The sequence below is a fragment of the Aquarana catesbeiana genome, linkage group LG03 (genome assembly GCF_042186555.1).
Source record: "Aquarana catesbeiana isolate 2022-GZ linkage group LG03, ASM4218655v1, whole genome shotgun sequence".
NCBI lineage: Eukaryota > Metazoa > Chordata > Amphibia > Anura > Ranidae > Aquarana > Aquarana catesbeiana.
In genome coordinates this window covers 386,868,736-386,888,110 of record NC_133326.1, presented here as the reverse complement: position 1 = coordinate 386,888,110, position 19,375 = coordinate 386,868,736, and the positions used below count along the sequence as shown (strand labels likewise).

General features: G+C 39.5%; 1 protein-coding gene across 2 annotated transcripts in view; it reads right to left on the bottom strand.

Annotated features, from left to right (window-relative positions):
- The window catches only part of FNIP1 (folliculin interacting protein 1), a 145,161-nt gene that overhangs the window by 81,422 nt on the left and 44,364 nt on the right, over positions 1-19,375 (bottom strand). For both annotated transcript variants that reach the window (XM_073620691.1, XM_073620692.1), the window contains exon 2: positions 3,019-3,145. In XM_073620691.1, the coding sequence (XP_073476792.1) occupies positions 3,019-3,145 (127 nt within the window). The remainder of the gene's footprint in view (positions 1-3,018; positions 3,146-19,375) is intronic.

Sequence of the window (19,375 nt, the reverse complement as noted above, 5' to 3'; positions counted from 1 at the left end):
ACAAATTGTACAGTTAATGGTTGCCCTTACAAAGTACACTTACATATATAAATGAGCTATAACCAGAGAGTTCTTCACAAAAACATTTATAAAACATGGATGGTAAAACAAATGATTACCAAAGTCATCTGAGGAATATCGGAGGTGACTTAGCACAATAGATGTCAACCTGACCACTCCATCTGTTTGATACTGGGCATTAATATGTTTTTTATTACCTACTTGCTTACTGGGCACTTTTACCCTCTTCCTGCCCAGGCCAATTTTCAGCTTTCAGCGCTGTCACACTTTGAATGACAATTGCGCAGTGATGCAACACTGTACCCAAACAACATTTTTATCATTTTTTGAGACAGATAGAGATTTATTTTGGTCATATTTAATCCCCACTGGGTTTTTTTTATTTTTACTGGGTTCTTTATTTTTAACAAAAATGCAAAAAGACCAAACATTTTGGAAATAACAAAAAAAAGTTCTTTGTTTCGGTTACAAAATTTTGAAAATAAGTAATTTTTCTCCTTCACGGATGTGCGCTGATGAGGCTGCACTGATGGGCACTGATGACACGGCACTGAAAGGCATCACTGATGGGCACTAAATGGCGCTGCACTGATAATCAGGACACTGATTATCTGTGCCGATCTCCCCTGTGAGGAAATGCCACTGATCGGCTCTCCTCACACGCTGTCAAAAAAGGAATGCAGATAACCGGCAATTCCTTGTTTACATGTGATTGAACACAGCTGATCACATGGGTAAAGAGCCTCATCATCAGCTCTTTACGGAGATCGGTGATGCGCCGTGTCCCAGGTACAATGTCATATGACGTCGTCCCAGAACCAGAGAGACGCTGCCTGCATGGCATTTGACAATACAGCAGGCAGGAGGTGGACCTGCAAAAAAATGTGTATTTATTATCTTTTTCAAAAGGTGAACGTTTCCTTTAAACCTGGAAAAGAACTTTATGGATTACCACACAAATTCAACCTCAAGTAAACCTCAAACCGTAACAAAACTATTTTATATTTTACAGTTATTTTTACTTATTCCTATAGATCATTCTGTAACTTGGTTTACAATTAGTGCTGTTCTTTTGCATACAATACACAATTCAATTTTATTACTCACAGAGCATACTCACACGTATATAACTCATACTCACACTCTTAGAACACAAACACTGCACTAACATCAAGGAGGGGTCTAATCTAGTGTAATATTTATATTAGGAGAAAATCCCAAATGGTAGAGAGGAACAAATTACAAGATGAATAGGAATAGATTTTTTAATCAAGCTTTTACCACTGGAGTTCATTGTAATGGCCACAGAATGGCTCAGGACAACAGATTCCCCCAATGTCACTTTTGTACAGATTGATCCATTAGCATTATAGATCTTACTGCCAAGAGAAGATGTTTGTAAATTATTAAAAACTATAAATAGTAAATGGAGGGATTGGGAGATTTTTCAGGTGCAGGAAACAGGAAATTATCAAATGTATATAAAAAAGATAAACAATTTTATTGAACAATTAGAAAGATGGAAATTCATCCAGTAAAAACATCGAAATAGGACATAAATTATGGCAAGTATAGTTTGGCACATAAACAATGATACAGCAATATAGAATGGACTTCCCTACATGTTTTGCCCCTATATCGGGCTTCTTCAGGGGATGCTGATCACAGTGGTACAGTACGGTACAGTGCTTTCCATATCTCCTATAGATAGGGGACAGGTTTCTACTGCCAGGGCGATTAGTGGTAACTGCTACATCAAATTGCTCAAGTCCTACAGGTGACCATAGACGGCAAAATAGACCAAAATAGTAAATGTAGCAATTAACTTGATGCTATGGGGCAACACACCACCAGATGATGAATCACTGGGCAAGCATATCTTGGTAGAGCAAACTTGTGTGCGTACGTCCTATTAGGAACTATAATAAGGCATTGATTACCTCAAAGTTTTCAGGTTTTATTGCCACAGAACCACAAATTCCAACTCCACGTGATTAAATACAGATAACCTGTATGTTCTCATACACACTGAGCATTTGCTCTACTCCCCTGAATGCCTTTTCCCCTGACAGGAGAAAAACTGCTTAAAAAGGTGTTAGAAGGCGCATATTGCACACAATAATGCATTCTATTGGTCAGAATATTAATTAATCCGGGCATTAGAATGCATTAACCCACCAACACACATTTTCTGCATGTAAATGTTCTTTTTCTAATATGCCTGTAAATACCTACAGCCTTGCATAGGAGGTGCGTTTACAGGCAGGAAAAAATAAATAAAAAGCCAAAGTCCTGTAAAAGCTGTATTTTCTAAGCCATGTGTGCATTAATCCTCAAGAGGGTTTTAATGATTGTAGTATAAATTAAATATACATATATCTGGAAGGTCCAGCATCTGGCCATTCAGTATCATGGCACAACCTACACTATTAAGTTAAAAAAAAAAAAAAGTCTACAAGCAACTTCATGAAGAAGTGATTGGGTGCAAAAATGACCAAGTCACTGAACTAGAACAGACAGACACAGGCTCAGCTTCCCCTGATCATCACTTTTGCTTAATCAATGTGAAGAGTGGCCCCATTGACCAGTAAGAAGCTTGTGAGGTTGAAGATCTTAGGAAAACAGTAGCAGTTGGTATCTGCATCAGATTTTCTGCAGGACTATAGAACATAACTGACATGATGATGCTACTTTACATTAACAAAATGAGTAAAATTGTCTAGAATGACTAATACAACTTAGATAAAGCCTCCAAAGGTTTTACAAAATGGGCATACACTGACATAATGTGACATTCTATCAATAATGTTGACAGATGATTGATTATACAAAAAAAACACAAGGAAGCATTGTTTAGTTTGCAGGGAAACATGCACACATTGGACCCACTGGGTCTGATGACACACTAAAACCAGGCCCTGAAAAATCTCCTTTTGTTTTAAGATGCTTTCTCCATGGCACTATTAAAAATGTAAATTATGGAGAGAGGCAACTTACCGAAACAGAAAGCTCCTCAGTCTTTCTCTTGGCATTGGAATCAAACAAGACATTTCGTCCTCGCTTCTCACAGTCCTGGTACACAATCAAGCGGATCTGACTTGGATCAAACTCATATGATGGCCAGCTATAAATAAATAAATACAATTTGTTCACATAAGAAAATAACTTTACAGAAATAGGATTACAACCTCATAATGAAAGATCAACAGTTTTTTTAGTTTTTTTCCCCCCTTACAACCAGATATTAGAAAATTGTACACAAGAACAATGATGCGAAACCCCTATGAAAAGTTGATCTTGATTTGCAACAGATTTGAGTAGGACTATATTACCTTTCAAATAAAGAAAAGTAAGAAACGTCCCCTATACATTTTATATCATCAGAAGATGCCAAAAAAATTCCTAGATTGCAGCTTCAGCCCAGTTGGACAAGTTGATAAAAAAACTCATTAGAAGGAACTTTAATTTTAAATAGAGCTTTCTTTTAGTGGTATTTGATCACCTCTGCGGTTTTTATTTTTTGCGCTGTAAACAAAAAAAAAGAGCAACAATTTTGAAAAAAAACATTTTTTACTTTATAATGAATTTACAAAAAAACAAAACAAAAACGAATTTCTTCATCAGTTTAGACCAATATGTATTCTACATAATTTTGGTAAAATAAATAAAAAAAAAAAAAATTTTGCAAAAAAAGTTATAACGTCTACAAAATAGGAGATGGATTTATGGCATTTTTATTGTACAATTTTTTTTACTAGTAAGGCGGGGCTCAGCGATTTTTAGCGGGACTGCAACATTGCCACGGGCAGATTGGACACTTTTGACACTTATAAGGGACCATTGACATTTATACAGTGATCAGAGCTAAAAATAGCCATGGATTACTGTATAAATGTCACTGTCAGGGAAGGGGTTAACACTAGGGGGCGATCAAGAGGTTAAACGTGTTCCCTGGGAGGTTTTTATAACTTTGAGGGAGTGTACTGACAGGGAGTAGAGAGAGCGCTGTTCCTGATCACTAGGAACAGCAGATCTCTCATTACTTCCCTGAAAGAATGGGGATCTGTCTGTTAACATGGATAGATTCCCGTTCTGGCTCTCTGAGGAGCGATCGCGGGTCACAGGTGGAAATCGCGACTGCCAGCCACGTGCACTGGCTCTGGGGTCGCACCGCGCTCCCTATAGCCCTTAAAAAAGCGGCTGCCATACAGCTACAGCGGCTAGTCGGAAAGTAGTTAATGAAGGTCACAATGCCAAAATAATCACATACCAGTTGGTATAGAGTGTTTAATTTTCTAAGTGAGAAGCCATTGCTGGATTTTTTAAGACATCTATGTGTTTATATAAAGAGCTGAGCAGGGACTTTTGGGAGTCATGTTTGTTTAACTGACACCTTTTTAATGCCTCATGGGACTTGTAATTCTGCAACAGCTGGAGGGCCACAGGTTGAGAACCTATGCAGCCTAACTGAACACATATTGGTATCAAATCCACTACATTCCCATGTTAGCTGCCAGATCCACACTGCACCCTTGATCCCCAAACATGCCAATAGGTTTATAGTTTGCAGATCTCAGAAAAAAAGCTAACATAATACAATCGCCATTCAGTCAGGAAATTAATAGAGATGCCAAAAAAATGTGAACACACTTGGAAATGTTTTTGTTTTGCAACCTTGCAGGCTTATAGGAAATGTTATTTTGCACCAAATGTTTATATGTCACTTTAAAGACATTTTAATGCTGAATTCAATATAAAAATAGAATTCAAATATATGCAGTACAAAAAAGTTATGCTTACTTTAGTCTAAAAAAGAAACACAAAAGTGTGAAGAGCAGGTCTTTTCTGCTACTTTTTGTTTACACGTAAAAATTATTTTCTTTTGCTAGAAAATTACTTAGAACCGCCAAACATTATATATATTTTAAGCAGAGGCCCTAGGCCTAGAGAATAGAAATGGTAGGTTTTGCATTTTTTTTTTATTTATGGATTTGCGCAGTTTCTTGAACACAAATTTTTTGTAAAAAATTACGTTAATGAATTTTAATGCACACAACCACAATATAATACCCAATTACTTGGTAAAATATAAAACATGGTGTTATGCCGAGTAAATAGATACCCAACGTAACATAACATATCGTCTGGTGGGTCGGACATCCTGAAGAGACACTAGTGGGTGGCAGGAGGGGGCGACCCCTCCCATTGCCTGTAAAAGCAATCAAGCAGCTAATTAGCTGCTCAAGATGGCTTATTGCCTCCTGTAAAAAACAAAACCGGGATGATGCCTGTAGCTGCATATATCTGAATTCTGGTTTTTGTATTGAATTCAGAATTAAATGGTCTTTAAATTGACATTTAAACATTTGCATTTTGCGCAAAATAACAACATTTCCTACACGCCTGCAAAGTTGCAAAACATTACAATTTCCAAAAGTATCCATGATTTTTGCCAGCACTGTATGCGTCCCGATCTAGAATTCCTCAAAACAGAAAAGTATTACTTTGTATTATGACATGGTTATCACTGTCATAAGACTGGATTGCAGTTTATCTCGTTAAACACTAGAAGGAATTTTGCCAACTATAAGCATGACAACTGATGTCAGCAATGAACTTGTTTTAATTAAACAGTTATACAAGAAAAAAAAAAAAAAATGAAATTTTCTAGGGTACTAGTACTACTGTTCTGACTGAACAGACAGTATGTTAGCTGTTCAATTAGTGCCTAGTTCTGGTCCCCAGTCTGTGACCAGCAGCTCAGTCACGGAGCTTCTAGAGAGAATCCAGCAGGAAGCGTCATTGTGCAGTTATCTCCTTTGACCACACAACGCTGCTTTATCAGACCCTGTCCACACTGATTCTTCAGCAACATACACTTCTGACTTCTTGGAATTCTTTTCCCAACATGCTCCATGTTGTGTGCAGTTAAAGCAGTGAAGTTCCTAAGTATCTATGACTGTGCCACTTTGGGTATGAACCCAGTGCCCTAATGGACAAATCTAAAGACTATTTTTAAAGAATCTACGCACCTACTGTATTTATAGATCCCCAAGGCTTATCTGCTTTGCATGCTTGCCATGCTAGTGCCGTTTCTAAAATTCTCATAGATATGTACATGCTTTAGCTCAAGTCAGGATTTAAATCACCAGAAATAAAGCTTTTTTCAACAGCAATTGGTCTTGTTCAGTAGCTTGCCATAGCAGAAAGCTACTGTACCACCATAAAGACTCAAGGTTTCCACTACAAATGACAAATGTTTGCTTGCCGCATATATTCCAATATGAAACTGGGCTAGTCTAGGAAAAAGAAGAAAAAAAAAAAAAAAAAAAGATGATGATGAGACTGCCACCAAAAAAGTGCTTCACTGCCATTTGAGATTTTATGGATTGCTATCGGAAACAAACCCCTTTTCTCCACAGTTTTAGAAATGAGACCCAAAGCCTCCTTTAAACACTCACGGCATAACTACCAGCAATGACTCAGTAATGAACAAAATTATTTAAAAATGAATGTCACATGTTATTTGCTAAATTAAAAACTATTCTAGTAAAAAAAAATAAAAATAAAAAAAAAATAAAAAAGGAAAATATCTATATATATATATATATATATATATATATATATATATATATATATATATAAAAGCACCAAATGTATTATATGTAAAAATTAAAAAAAAAGAATGATGATCTTTCTACAATCAAGTATCAGCTATACTCTATACAGTTGTACTATTAAACTTTAGAAATATCAGCTATATTCAGAGTACCTGGTCTGCATCTCGCCTTGTATGCAGCTTTCCTCTCTCAAAAAAAGGAGAGGCGATTGAATTAAAAAAAAAAAGAATAAAAAAAAAGGAAAATCACTCAGGAGCCAACCGATCGTTAAAAATAGCAATAGGCCAGATTAAGCCAAAACAAAAAGGTTGGCATGTGATAAACGGAGAGCTGGAGCTTGAACAATATGCTGTCCATGTTGTGTATTAAGCTGCACAGCACCATCGACATCAGAAGAGACACCTTAAAAACATCTGCTGCCAGCGGTACAGTCTTTACTTTCACACCAAGAGCCATTGATTCTTGAGAGGTTGCAAACAGTCGTGCTCTTCTTTAATTCTTGTACGTGATGCTTTCTGAAGGCACCCTAAGACTCTGCTAATTAGCAGAGACAAAACTCTGTGCTGACCGAGCCGTGTGCCAGCTGAGTTTCTCTGTCACTTCTTAAACAAATCTCATGTCTCTTCAACCACCTGACTATGATCTCTTGGCAGATGTGACAGTGCGTGTTCTCAGCCAAAAAGTGTCAGACAGATCAATGTTAAGGGAGTGTGGAGGCTGCAAGCTGAAGATGCCTTTGCTGTAATTCTGTCCCTTCTTATCCTCCACCTCCATGGGTGACATTCTTGGGAGCAGCAGGATGCCTGTGTTCTGCTGAAAGGCGAGCCAGACAAACAGAAAAGCAGGCAACGACAGCCACCATGTGACATGGAGCTGTCAGTGCTTGCCACCTGGATCTGAGGCACTAGTGCCAACCAATCCTTGAAACGCTTTCTGTTCATTTCAAGCACTTCACAAATCTCTGCGCGAAAATGGAGCTTGCTGCCTGTAGCACAGCAATACTTTGGCATACTCAGGGATAGAAATATACAACTGCATTTAAAGCCATTTTTCAGAAAAAAAAAAAAAAAAAAAAAAAAAAAAAAAAAAAGGTACAAGGCATAAATATAAAAGAATTAAGGACAGATTGTTGCAATAAATGACAAAAAGGTGCTTTGCTCCAACTCTGTTGCGTGGACTGTTCTGAATACAAGTTTAGTATCAAATATCTGTAAAAGACGGCAAAACTAAAAATGAAAAGCAAAGAAAGCGCCGGAGAAAACAATGCACTAGCAACATTCCTGAATTCTGACAGGTTTCTGTGACATCACATTCTGAAACCAAGACCTCACACACTTTAAAGCCCAAATGAACCTTCACTATTATGGGAATGCAGTCAGACTGCAGATACAGAAATATATATGCTGGTTTTTTTCGTGAAATTATTTAATATTAAAGCTGGGTACACACAAGCTGAAAATCAGTCAAAAAACAGTTGGTCCAGTAAGAACCGGCCAACTTTTAGCCCATGTGTACAGCTGTCTGATCAAATGGGCACGCCAGCATCCAATCAGCGCTGGCAGCCAATGACTGCGAACATAGATTAGTGTTGTTCTGCACAGCAGGGGACATCACCCTGCACAAACATCACTATTGTTAGTATGGAGATCTGTCAGTTTTTTTTTTTTTGCTCAGCCCGCTAATTTAAATGAAAAAAAGCTTCTGGTGTGTAACTTGCATAAGGCTCCATTAACATCTGTCCATTCCAGGAACACGTGCAGAGCAGCGAGTTTTTGAACACATGAAAAACATGCACCGCACTTGTGGTGCCATTGTTAATAGCACCCCCAAACGCAGCAAACACGCATATTTGCTGCAAGCAAAAACACACAAAACAAAATGTGCAGTAAAAATTGTACAAACCAGAACACCACAAGAAGTTTCGTGAGCTACTTTGCGCTCCTGCCTCTTCCGCCCTGCTAAGTGCCTCCATATTAAGCCACATACTATGAGGGAACTCATGTGGGCTGGATCCCAAAACAAGGCTTGTGTGTGTCAGCCCCCACCTCCCACCCACAGACTTGGCAAAATGCCTAAAAATTGCCCAAAAATTGTGTACAAGCCAGTGGGTGGATCAAAGCCACAGGTTTTCATTAGTAATGAAATATGAGTGGTGTATCCGCGCAACGGAACAGAAAATTAAAAAAGTGGAGAAAATGGAAAAAAATGGAAACAATGGAAGAAATCGCATAAAGGACTGCTGCCTCCACAGATGTGATTTCCACCAAGGTGGAAAAAACAGAAGGTAAGTGAAGGGTTAGTGTGTGGGTGTGGCGCTGTCCTAATTCATAGAATACTTGGTAGATCGTGTGTAGCCAAATCCCATATGTAAAGTCGCATAAAAAGTATAGTCCAAAATTGTAAATAAAAAATTCAACGAAAATAAAACCTAACATAAAACAGCAAAGTGACCCCCTTTGGAGTGTGTAGGTGTAACGTTGTCCTAGTTTAAAAAATACTTTATAAGTCGTGTGTAGCCAAATCCCACATGTAAAATCGCATGTAAATTATAAACAAAATAGCATATAGCAAATTTAACGGCTAGGTTGGCCCCCTTTGAATTGGGGGAGGGGGAAGGGGAACAGGGGATGAAATCAAAAAATGACTTTAGCCAAAGCTATTCCATCCGCATAAAAACCCCATATAGTGATTGACAAACATAACATTGCTGAATAATTACATAGGTTAAATCGTGACTAGTGCTCAGTGCAGCTTAAGTGAAAAACTTGACATCTTTGTAAAACAAGGCAGGTATTTGTATTAATCTTGGTGACCAGGTGCTCGTGTCTTGTGATCATGCGGACACTCACCAGCTTCTTTAACCCCTGCGGGGGTAATGCGCAGTCAGTGTATGCCACTGTGCGGCAATCCACAGGCTGTTTCTGGGTCACAGTGACGTTTTAGGCAGCTTCTTTAACCCCTGCGGGGGTAATGCTCAGTCACAGTGTATGCCACTGTGCGGCAATCCACAGGCTGTTTCTGGGTCACAGTGACGTTTTAGGCATAAGAGAAGAAAGAGGAGATTCCATAGCGTAAAACCATAAAACACTCTTTATTGAATGCAGATGACAGAATGGTACTCACATTTAAGCAGTTTATAATAGGCAACCAAATGTCATCAAAACTGGAGAGCTTCAGATTTAAGTTGGTGATCCTCTGGGAGATGATGCAAAAGCGTCAAAATAGGCCACGCCCTACGCGTTTCGTCATAGGGACGTCAACTGGAGCGTGCCCCCTTTGCGTCACCTCCCCTCCTTTTATACTGTGCGATGTGCTGCATGCCTGCACACCGGAAACCTCCGGCGGCCATTTTCCCTTAGGTTTTTGCGCGGCCATCTTGCATGTGGCTATTGCAGACCGGAGCCATGTGTATAAACCTTTAGTGGAATATCCCTAGTGTTGTAAAAACAGGAAATAGAACAAAGGGAAATCCGTGGCCATTTTGTGAGAGATTTTGCAGACCGAAGCCCAATAGAGCAATTGATAGGTATATGCTATTTTGCAGGCCGAACTCCGCGGCCATTTGCAGAACCTACAAGAAAATGGCCGCGGACTTAAGGGAAAATGGCTGCCGGAGGTTTCCGGTGTGCAGGCATGCAGCACATCGCACAGTATAAAAGGAGGGGAGGTGACGCAAAGGGGGCACGCTCCAATTGATGTCCCTATGACGAAACGCGTAGGGCGTGGCCCATTTTGACACTTTTGCATCATCTCCCAGAGGATCACCAACTTAAATCTGACGCTCTCCTGTTTTGATGACATTTGGTTGCCTATTTTAAACTGCATAAATGTGAGTACCATTCTGTCATCTGCATTCAATAAAGAGTGTTTTATGGTTTTACGCTATGGAATCTCCTCTTTCTTCTCTTATGCCTAAAACGTCACCGTGACCCAGAAACAGCCTGTGGATTGCCGCACAGTGGCATACACTGACTGCGCATTACCTCCGCAGGGGTTAAAGAAGCTGGTGAGTGTCCGCATGATCACAAGACACGAGCACCTGGTCACCAAGATTAATACAAATACCTGCCTTGTTTTACAAAGATGTCAAGTTTTTCACTTAAGCTGCACTGAGCACTAGTCACGATTTAACCTATGTAATTATTCAGCAATGTTATGTTTGTCAAAAACTTTTAAATCAATCACTATATGGGGTTTTTATGCAGATGGAATAGTTTTGGCTAAAGTCATTTTTTTATTTCATCCTCCCCCTCCCCCAATTCAAAGGGGGCCAACCTAGCCGTTAAATTTGCTATATGCTATTTTGTTTATAATTTACATGCGACTTTACATGTGGGATTTGGTTACACACGACTTATAAAGTATTTTTTAAACTAGGACAACGTTACACCTACACACTCCAAAGGGGGTCACTTTGCTGTTTTATATTTGGTTTTATTTTCGTTGAATTATTTACAATTTTGTCTATACTTTATATGCGACTTTACATATGGGATTTGGCTACACACAATCTACCAAAGTATTCTATGAATTAGGACAGCGCCACACCCACACACTAACCCTTCACTCACAGGTTTTCATTGTACAAAATTACAAGCTTGGGCAGATTGGGCCAGCCACCAGAATCCTAACCACCACTGATGTCATCGGCTGATAACAAGGATGTCCCCATAAGCATGCTATGAAAGCTGGGGGGGGGGGGGGGGGGATGAGGGAGAACAAATGCTGAAATTCTAGTCAGTACCAATGCACAAAAGTGTATTTGCTTTGTAAGAATAAATCACCTATAATGTTGGGTATCCTACGTGTGTGGTTGTTGCTGCTGTATGAAAAACTATTAGTTTAAGGGTTTTTTGTTTGTTTTTTTTCACAATGGGGTGCCTTACTTGAGATTGTGCATAATTTTATATAGTGCCTTGACTGGAAAAAAGGTTGAGAAACACTGAATTAGAGAACCAGTTTGTCATGGTTTATTGAGCTGCACTCAATTCAAATATAGAGTATGTCCATGGACATGGAGTACTTACAAAGTGGGAATGAAAATTGGATATCAAATCATGATCTTCTTATGACATCATTGTTTACTTGTTTGTTTTGTTGCCTGCTCTGTACTTTAGCTGGATAGTTTACATATGACGGAACTATTCTAAGTGAAATAACTGAAGTGCACTTGAGTTCTCCCAAGCTGAGATCTTCTAGCAGGGAAAATAAATTTGACTGCATAAAACTGCAATAAAATATAGGGTTCCCAAGCCCAACAAATACGATCCTTGCTGGGTAAAGTATGTGGGTGTTGCTTAACACAGATCCATTATCATAAACTTGAAACCCATGGCTTGCCATACACTACAGGTACAAAAGGGATTTCTGGAAATGCATAAAGCAGCATCCCATACAGAAGGAAACTGTATGCTCATCAAGTGTCATAAGGAAATTTCTACATTCACACAAGGGTAATGCTAAATATAACAGACCTAGAAGTCATGTGCTACTCTAACCTCTACCCTTGCTTGCTGGAAGAGAGGAGGAAGCTTTACATTCACATTATGGCTGCAACTTCTCCAAAGACACCAAGTGACCAGCAGTGTGAAGAATAAAAATAAAGGAACATTGCTGGAATGACACTCGTGATACTAACTGAATTTTCGGCAGTGACTGTACAGGGTTATCAAGGGACAATGACACCCACTGCATTATAATCTGATGAAATAAGAAAATCATCTTTGTATTGCATAACCTAAATAGTAGGATTTTACATAAGCTCACCCACCACTGGTAATAGGAAGCACCACTCTATGTGGGGATTGCTTGGCTACTCTTCCTCACATAGCAGTAGTAACGGTCAAAGAAGAACCAACACTGAGGTGCACTGGATCCAATATTACTAAACTAACACATAACAACCAGTCATAGCTTATTAATCCCATAGTCTTCCATGTACAATGGCAAGGTTACAGTTGTAATCAAAGCATACGATGAATGATAATTGACAAGAAAATGGCTGAAGGTTGTGCTTAGTTGCATCTTCTATGCGATTTACATGGTGCACATAACGGTTCTCAGCGCATATAAGGACCATGGTCCTTAAGGTGATTTGTAATTGTAGCTGTATCCACTGGATGGTACATCCCCAAAAATATATTAGAAATAAACAGTTTCTGGCAATCATCTGTGAAAGAAAGTTGCCAAACTGTTTGATTCTTAAGTCCTAGTGAGTAGAATCCAGAGACTGGTCCATGTTCACAGTAAAACACAAATGAACAGGCAAACATAATACCAGCTGGTACTGGAAGACAATGAAGCATTTTATACCCAGACAAGCCTTTAGCTGTGCCATCCATACTGTAGATTCAGACTTCATGACCTTTCTCAACAGCACATCACAAGCCTTCGCTGCATGGAAACGGAGAGGGTTTATAAAGATATTCAGCTGTGAGGTCATCTCTATAGATAGACAGATCTCCTCTCAAACTGTAATGCTGAGAAAAACTGCATCAACATACAGTACATGCAAATCAACGATCAAATCAAAGTCTGAGGCATATGAAACGCAATACACTTAACAGAAGAGCCAGAATATGCATAAAGCATAACTACTGGCCTTCGTGTTCTGCTAATACTAAGGCCTCACACACACTGGTCGTTTTTTGACATTTTTACAGCAGCTGTTTTTGGCTGTAGACGTTTTTTTCTACAGTCATTAAACTCTCCATCATGTTATCCTATGCGTTCATGCACACATAGGCTGTTATCAGCAGTTTTGGGCAGAGGCGTTTTTGAGCAGTAAAAAAAAAGAACAAAACTAGTGGGTTCTGATGTTTTTCAGCTGTAAAAATGCTCTAGCGATGATAAACGTCGATAAACGCTTAAGAACGTCGCTCACTAGTGTTTAACGTTTTTGATCCATTGAAAAAAGAAAAAAAACATTTTTTTATTTTTTTTTTTGAACGAAAAAAAGATAAAACCGCTAACGCGGAAAAACGCTAAAAACCACTATTGCAAAAATGTTGAAAAAAAAGTTGAAAAACTCACTGCAAAGCTGCTGACGTTTTTATAACGTTAGCTATTTTAACGTCCAGTGTGCATGAGGCCTAAGGAGACTAAATGCTATTCAGAAGGAATAGGCTGAGCACAGACAGTAGAGTAACAGCACACATGGTAGACAAGTCTGGGACCGCACTGGTTCTCCTGTTTGGTTGTGTTGGTTACATCACCTGTTTTGGCTTGCTGGGTGTACAACACTAACCCTTGTGACAGATCAGATATAACAATATGAGCCCACACGGTTCAGGTCTCGTGATTCAGGAAGACTTAACTTGTAGAGGATGACATTTTACTATAGTCTCTTGTGGGCTTTATACTTGCTGTGCCATAATCTCTGTTAAATGTAAATGTTAAATTGCCCAGGAGCGTTCACATAAATTACAAATACAGTACCATTTCTTCTTAAAGAGTGTTACTATACCCACCAACAGTAAAATCAGTGGGTATTTGCAGTAAAGCATGCTTGGTATACTTACTGTGAAACCTAAGGGATTAATGCTCCGCATTGTGTAAAGACGCAGTTTGACCCTATTTTCTATGATCCTCCCCTTCTTCCACTGTCCCCAATCCATCTCCTGATAGTAAAGAGCCTTTGGAGTCACTCTGCACATACTTAGTTTGGGGGCGTATTGCTAGAGAGTTTTTTTTTTTCTTGGTTGAGTGCATCTTATCAGCACAGAGGTCCATCAGCACTGTCCAAACAGAGGGCCAGGGGTCCTGCAGCTTCATAGGACAGTCAGAGTAGAATGAAAACTCATCCTTCAAGCATCCACAGATTTACATCGATACTTTGAAGCAGAATATCGTTGTTATGGCTAGCTGCCATAACCCCGGCATCCTCTTCTTCAGCGGGCAGTCCACTTTCAGATACAAGTGATCTCTGTGGCGGATTCGCCACAAGAACACTTTTAATCGGCGGCGGGAGAGGGTCCCCCCTCTCCCGCCACACTCCGGTGCCCTCCGCCCCTTACCGGATCCGTCGGTAGCAGCAGAGAGACAATCGGATCCTTCTCTTGGCATGACATGGAGACAAGTGAGGGGAAGATGGCCCCGACCCATCGCCATATCATTGCAAGGCAGAAGTAATGTCACTTACGCCCATAGCTCTTAGCCATTTTTTGTTTGTTTCCAATGACAATTTTTTTTTTTTTTTTTTTTTTTGCAATTGCAGTTTAGTGTAAATATGAGTTCTGAGGTCTTTTTGACCCGTCATGCTTTTTTTCTATTACAGGGGATGTTTACCCTTGTAATAGAATAAAAGTGACACATTTTTTTTTTTGTAATAGAATAAATGGAATAAAAGTGACACATATTTTTTTTAAAGAATAGTGTAAAAAAATGGAAAAAAAAAAAAAAAAAAGAAAGAAAAAGAAAAAAAAAAAAAATTTTTTAAAACACGTCCCGACGAGATTGCGTGCAGAAGCGAATGCATACATAAGTATCGCTCGCATATGAAAATGGTGTTCAAATCACACTTGTGAGGTATCGCCGTGATCGGTAGAGTGAGAGCAATAATTCTAGCCCTAGACCTCCTCTGTAACTCAAAACATGCAACCTGTAGAAATATATTATATATATTTATTTATTTATTGTTTGGGGGTTCTACGTAATTTTCTAGCAAAAAAAATGTTTTTAACTTGTAAACAACAAATCTCAGAAAGAAGCTCGGTCCTTAAGTGGTTAATAACTTGAATATATAGTTTGGGTGATCACAACTATTTGAACTACTAGTAAAGCAGAGTTAAAGTACCTATTAATCACACCACAGAACACAAGGTAAAGGTCAACTCCACCCAAACTGACATTTAAATTCTGCATGATTACAGATAATTGGCTTTATATATAGCGCAGTGATTCCTGCAGTAAGCCATTCCTACCACAGATCCAAATTCCTCCTAAATTCTACAGCCACAACAAAACCAAATTATTGTATTTAGCTTCATCTACTGGTAACGTAGACTAAACAACCGAGAAGTCCAACAGGGACTTCTAGGAGTGGGCAGAGACAAAGAAACGTGTGGTGAAATCTGACCATCTGACTCAGAGGAATAAGGATCTAGCACAGGGTTCTAACTAGGGTTCCTCCAAAGGTTGCTTAGGGTTCCTTGGGCAATGAAGAGTTTTTAATTCCTAATAACCACTAATATCAATGATCTTTTAAGCTGTTTGTAAAAGGGCATTTTTTCCACTGGTCAAACATATAAGGCCTCATTCACACAGAGTCCGCCTCGGTCCCCTGGCTCAGTGGAAGATCTCTCCGTTGATCTCCGCCGAGCCGGTGGATTACAGGTCCCTCTCTGCTCACTGAGCGGAGAGGGGCTTGTCAGGCGCCGCTGCTGCCTATGGAGGGATCGGATGAAAATGGACAGTAAGTATCAGATCTCACCCAATCCTATCTGCCAGAAACGGATCCGGACGTAGGGCCATCCGTTTGCTTTCAGCGGATCGGACCGGGTCGGATGTCAGCGGACATGTCTCCGCTGACATCCGTCACTCCATAGGCTAACATGGAGCGCCCGTTCAGGTCTGCCGTCAAAACTGACAGGCGGACCTGAAAGGTCCGATCGTGTAAAAGGGGCCTTAGTGTCCCTCTCCCACTGACTTTAAATAAGGGATCTGTCTCTCATTGGCCACCAATGTATAGGACCAGTACACCGACTACCAGTATAAGGCCTCATGCACACTAAGCATTTCTCCAGTGCCCCTGAACGCCTTTTCTTCTAACAGAAGAAAAGCTGATTAAAAGACGCATCTAAAGAAGTAATTTTGCACTTGCATTTAAAAGTGTTTCAGTGTGTCAAACGCTTGAGAGTTTATGGATTCCATTTCATAAATATTCTGCCATTGTTCTGCCATTGGAATGAATGAACATTCAAGTGCTGAACGTGTGTAGAAGGTGTGTAGGTGCATTTACAAGCGCTTTCTATGCTTTTTCTGCTGTTCATCTCCTCTCTCAAATGCGTGGGTGGTAATTTTTTTCCTGTCTGTAAACACTCCTCTTCTAATATGCCTATAAATGCCTATGTGTGCATGGACATACTGTAGGCTAACAAAGAACGCATTTACAGGCAGAAGAAATAAAAATACCAAATGTCTGTAAGTGGCATTTCTTAAACCCTGTGTGCATGAGACCTAGGAAGGACCGACCACCAGTGTAGGGGGCACTACAATTTTCACCATTGCTGGGTTTTTTTCCTCATTTTTTTATTATTTGTTCCATTTCACAATTGTTACTGAAACAATTTTCTTATAGAGCAGGTGAGTGCTGGAAAAAAAAAAAAACAACTACTGTATCTGTTCTGGGTGTCAAACATGCTAGATACACTGCATTCTATATTTTTACATATTATATTTACAACTTACTGACCATGCAAATGTGCCATGAGCTAGAGATGTATCTAATGGGTTTCTGAACACATCGGTGCAGCTACCTATCCCACAAAAATAGCCAATAGAGCACCTCCAAATTTCTGCATATAATGAGAGAATCCCTGTGCCATTTCAGTTTAATTACCCTTTTTTGTGGGTGCACAGTAATGAAATCAGTCAAACATGATCTGTTTACAGTACGCAGGCAATGGAATTGCGATACACTGATATATTTTTCACACCAAATACTGTGAACAAGATAGATAGATAGAAAGATATAACACAACCACACACAGATTTTAATTTCAGATAAGCTGTAGGCAACAATATCTATATTCTGTTGTTCACTTGCATGTCTGGATGTGTAGAAAGGAAAAAAAAAAAGAGGATTGCAATTTGGAGAATGAATGAGCAGACATCCCAAGAACAGTTGACAAAAGTCTATCTCAGGAATTTGTCATTAGGCTATCAAGGGCTTCCTACTCAGCCTGACATGTGACCTGCTAAGTTGAAAGTTGATTCAGTTAGTCATGAGACACCAATTGTGAGTGAGCAAATTAGGACACAAAAAAAAGACACTGAAATAACAGGAACAGTTGTGCGAGATCTATGATTAAGATAAACAGGACACTGAATTCAAAGTAAATGTTACACAATACAGAAGGAATTACATTATTTACATATGTTCTGGAATTGCTAAATAGGGATATCAGTCTATGACTAATTTGCATCACAGCAACAAGGTTTTCACAAAAAAAGTGCACAAAAAGATGTCATAAAAAAGTTGTACAAGCTAGGACTTGGGTGATTCCATGGATAAGCAGTTGGCTAAAGCAGGGATCTCCATGTTGTTCAGGAACTACAACTGCCATAATGCCTAGTCATGTCTGAATGTCAGAGTTTTAAAATGCCTCATGGGGTGTGTAGTTCCACAACAGCTGAAGGGCTGTAGTTTGGAGACCCCTGGGCTAAAGGATAGATACCAAAGTGTGGATGTAAATGGGGGTTCAGTCACAACAGAGACCCGTCACCACTGCTGTACTGTAAGGCTCTGTACGAGGTCCCTTTCTATTCAATCTGTAAGTGATATAACTAAAGGGTTGGTGGGTAACGTGTTTTTTGGTCACGCAAAAGGTGTGTAATAGAGTTGATATTGGAGGTGTTTGTAACATGGAACAAAATTTGGCATTTCTGCAAGATTGGTCAAGTAGATGAAAATGTGGTTAAGTTTCAAAAAGCAAAAATAATCCTCATATAGGGGTACAATATTTGGGGTATAGGCCAGAACTATAAGAGAAAAGGATTTGGAGGTGTATATTTCAGATTAGTGCAAAATGAGCAAACAGTGTGACCTGCCGGTGGAGAAAGCCAATAGAATTCTGGGGTGTAACACTAGATAGATCACCAGCAGGAGAAAGGAGGTCCTGATTCCCCTCTTTAGATCTTTATCACTAGATGGATCACCAACAGGAAAAAGGTCCAGATTTATTTATTGATTTCACCGATTATAGTACACTAAACCAGGTCTTGACAAATCCCAGGTGCCAGGTCGCCATGGCTAGTAGAAATTGTGTCCTAGCGCCTTGGCTTATCAGCTCAGTCACTGCTGGGGTTGCTGGCTGCAGGGCTCAGAGTGTCTCTTTCACACAGCCCAGAGCCTGCACCGACAGTTCCCCCTCCCCATCACAGGCATCTGACAGGCAGTGTCCCTTTTATTTGAATGAGTTGTGTTCGGTGAGTAGGAGTGGGTTGTAAAAAAACAAAAAACAAAACAAAAACAAAAAAAACACAAAAAACACACACAACACAACAGCTCCTAGATTCAAATCAAATTTGTCAAACCCTGCACTAATCACACGATCAGTTCCTGCATTGTAAAGTGCTGGATGGAGGAAAGGTCTTCCGTGCATATAGTTCTTTTCATTGACGGAAGGGATAGTACAGCTTATATTAATTGAGAAGTGGAGCGGAAGGGGCAGGCATAGTGGGCACTTCTGATAGATGAAGCCATTTGTAATAACCCCCACAGCACCCGAAGGTCACAGCTGCAAGGGTAACCAGAGGACAGAGGATCCCCATCCGTCTGTTTTTGGTAGACCAAATTGGATACGTCCGTTTACAAATGGTCAGGCGGACCCGGTCTGTGCACTTGTGTGAAAGGGGCCTTATTAACTGAAATATTAGTGGTATTAAAATGCTCACACTGGAAAACTAGTTGTATTTCTTTTTTTTTTACATTATTGATTTTAATTTTTTAACTTTTCTGATCATTTAAATTTCCTCTGTTCCTCTGTTCACTACTGCTGGTAACACTAGTGAGA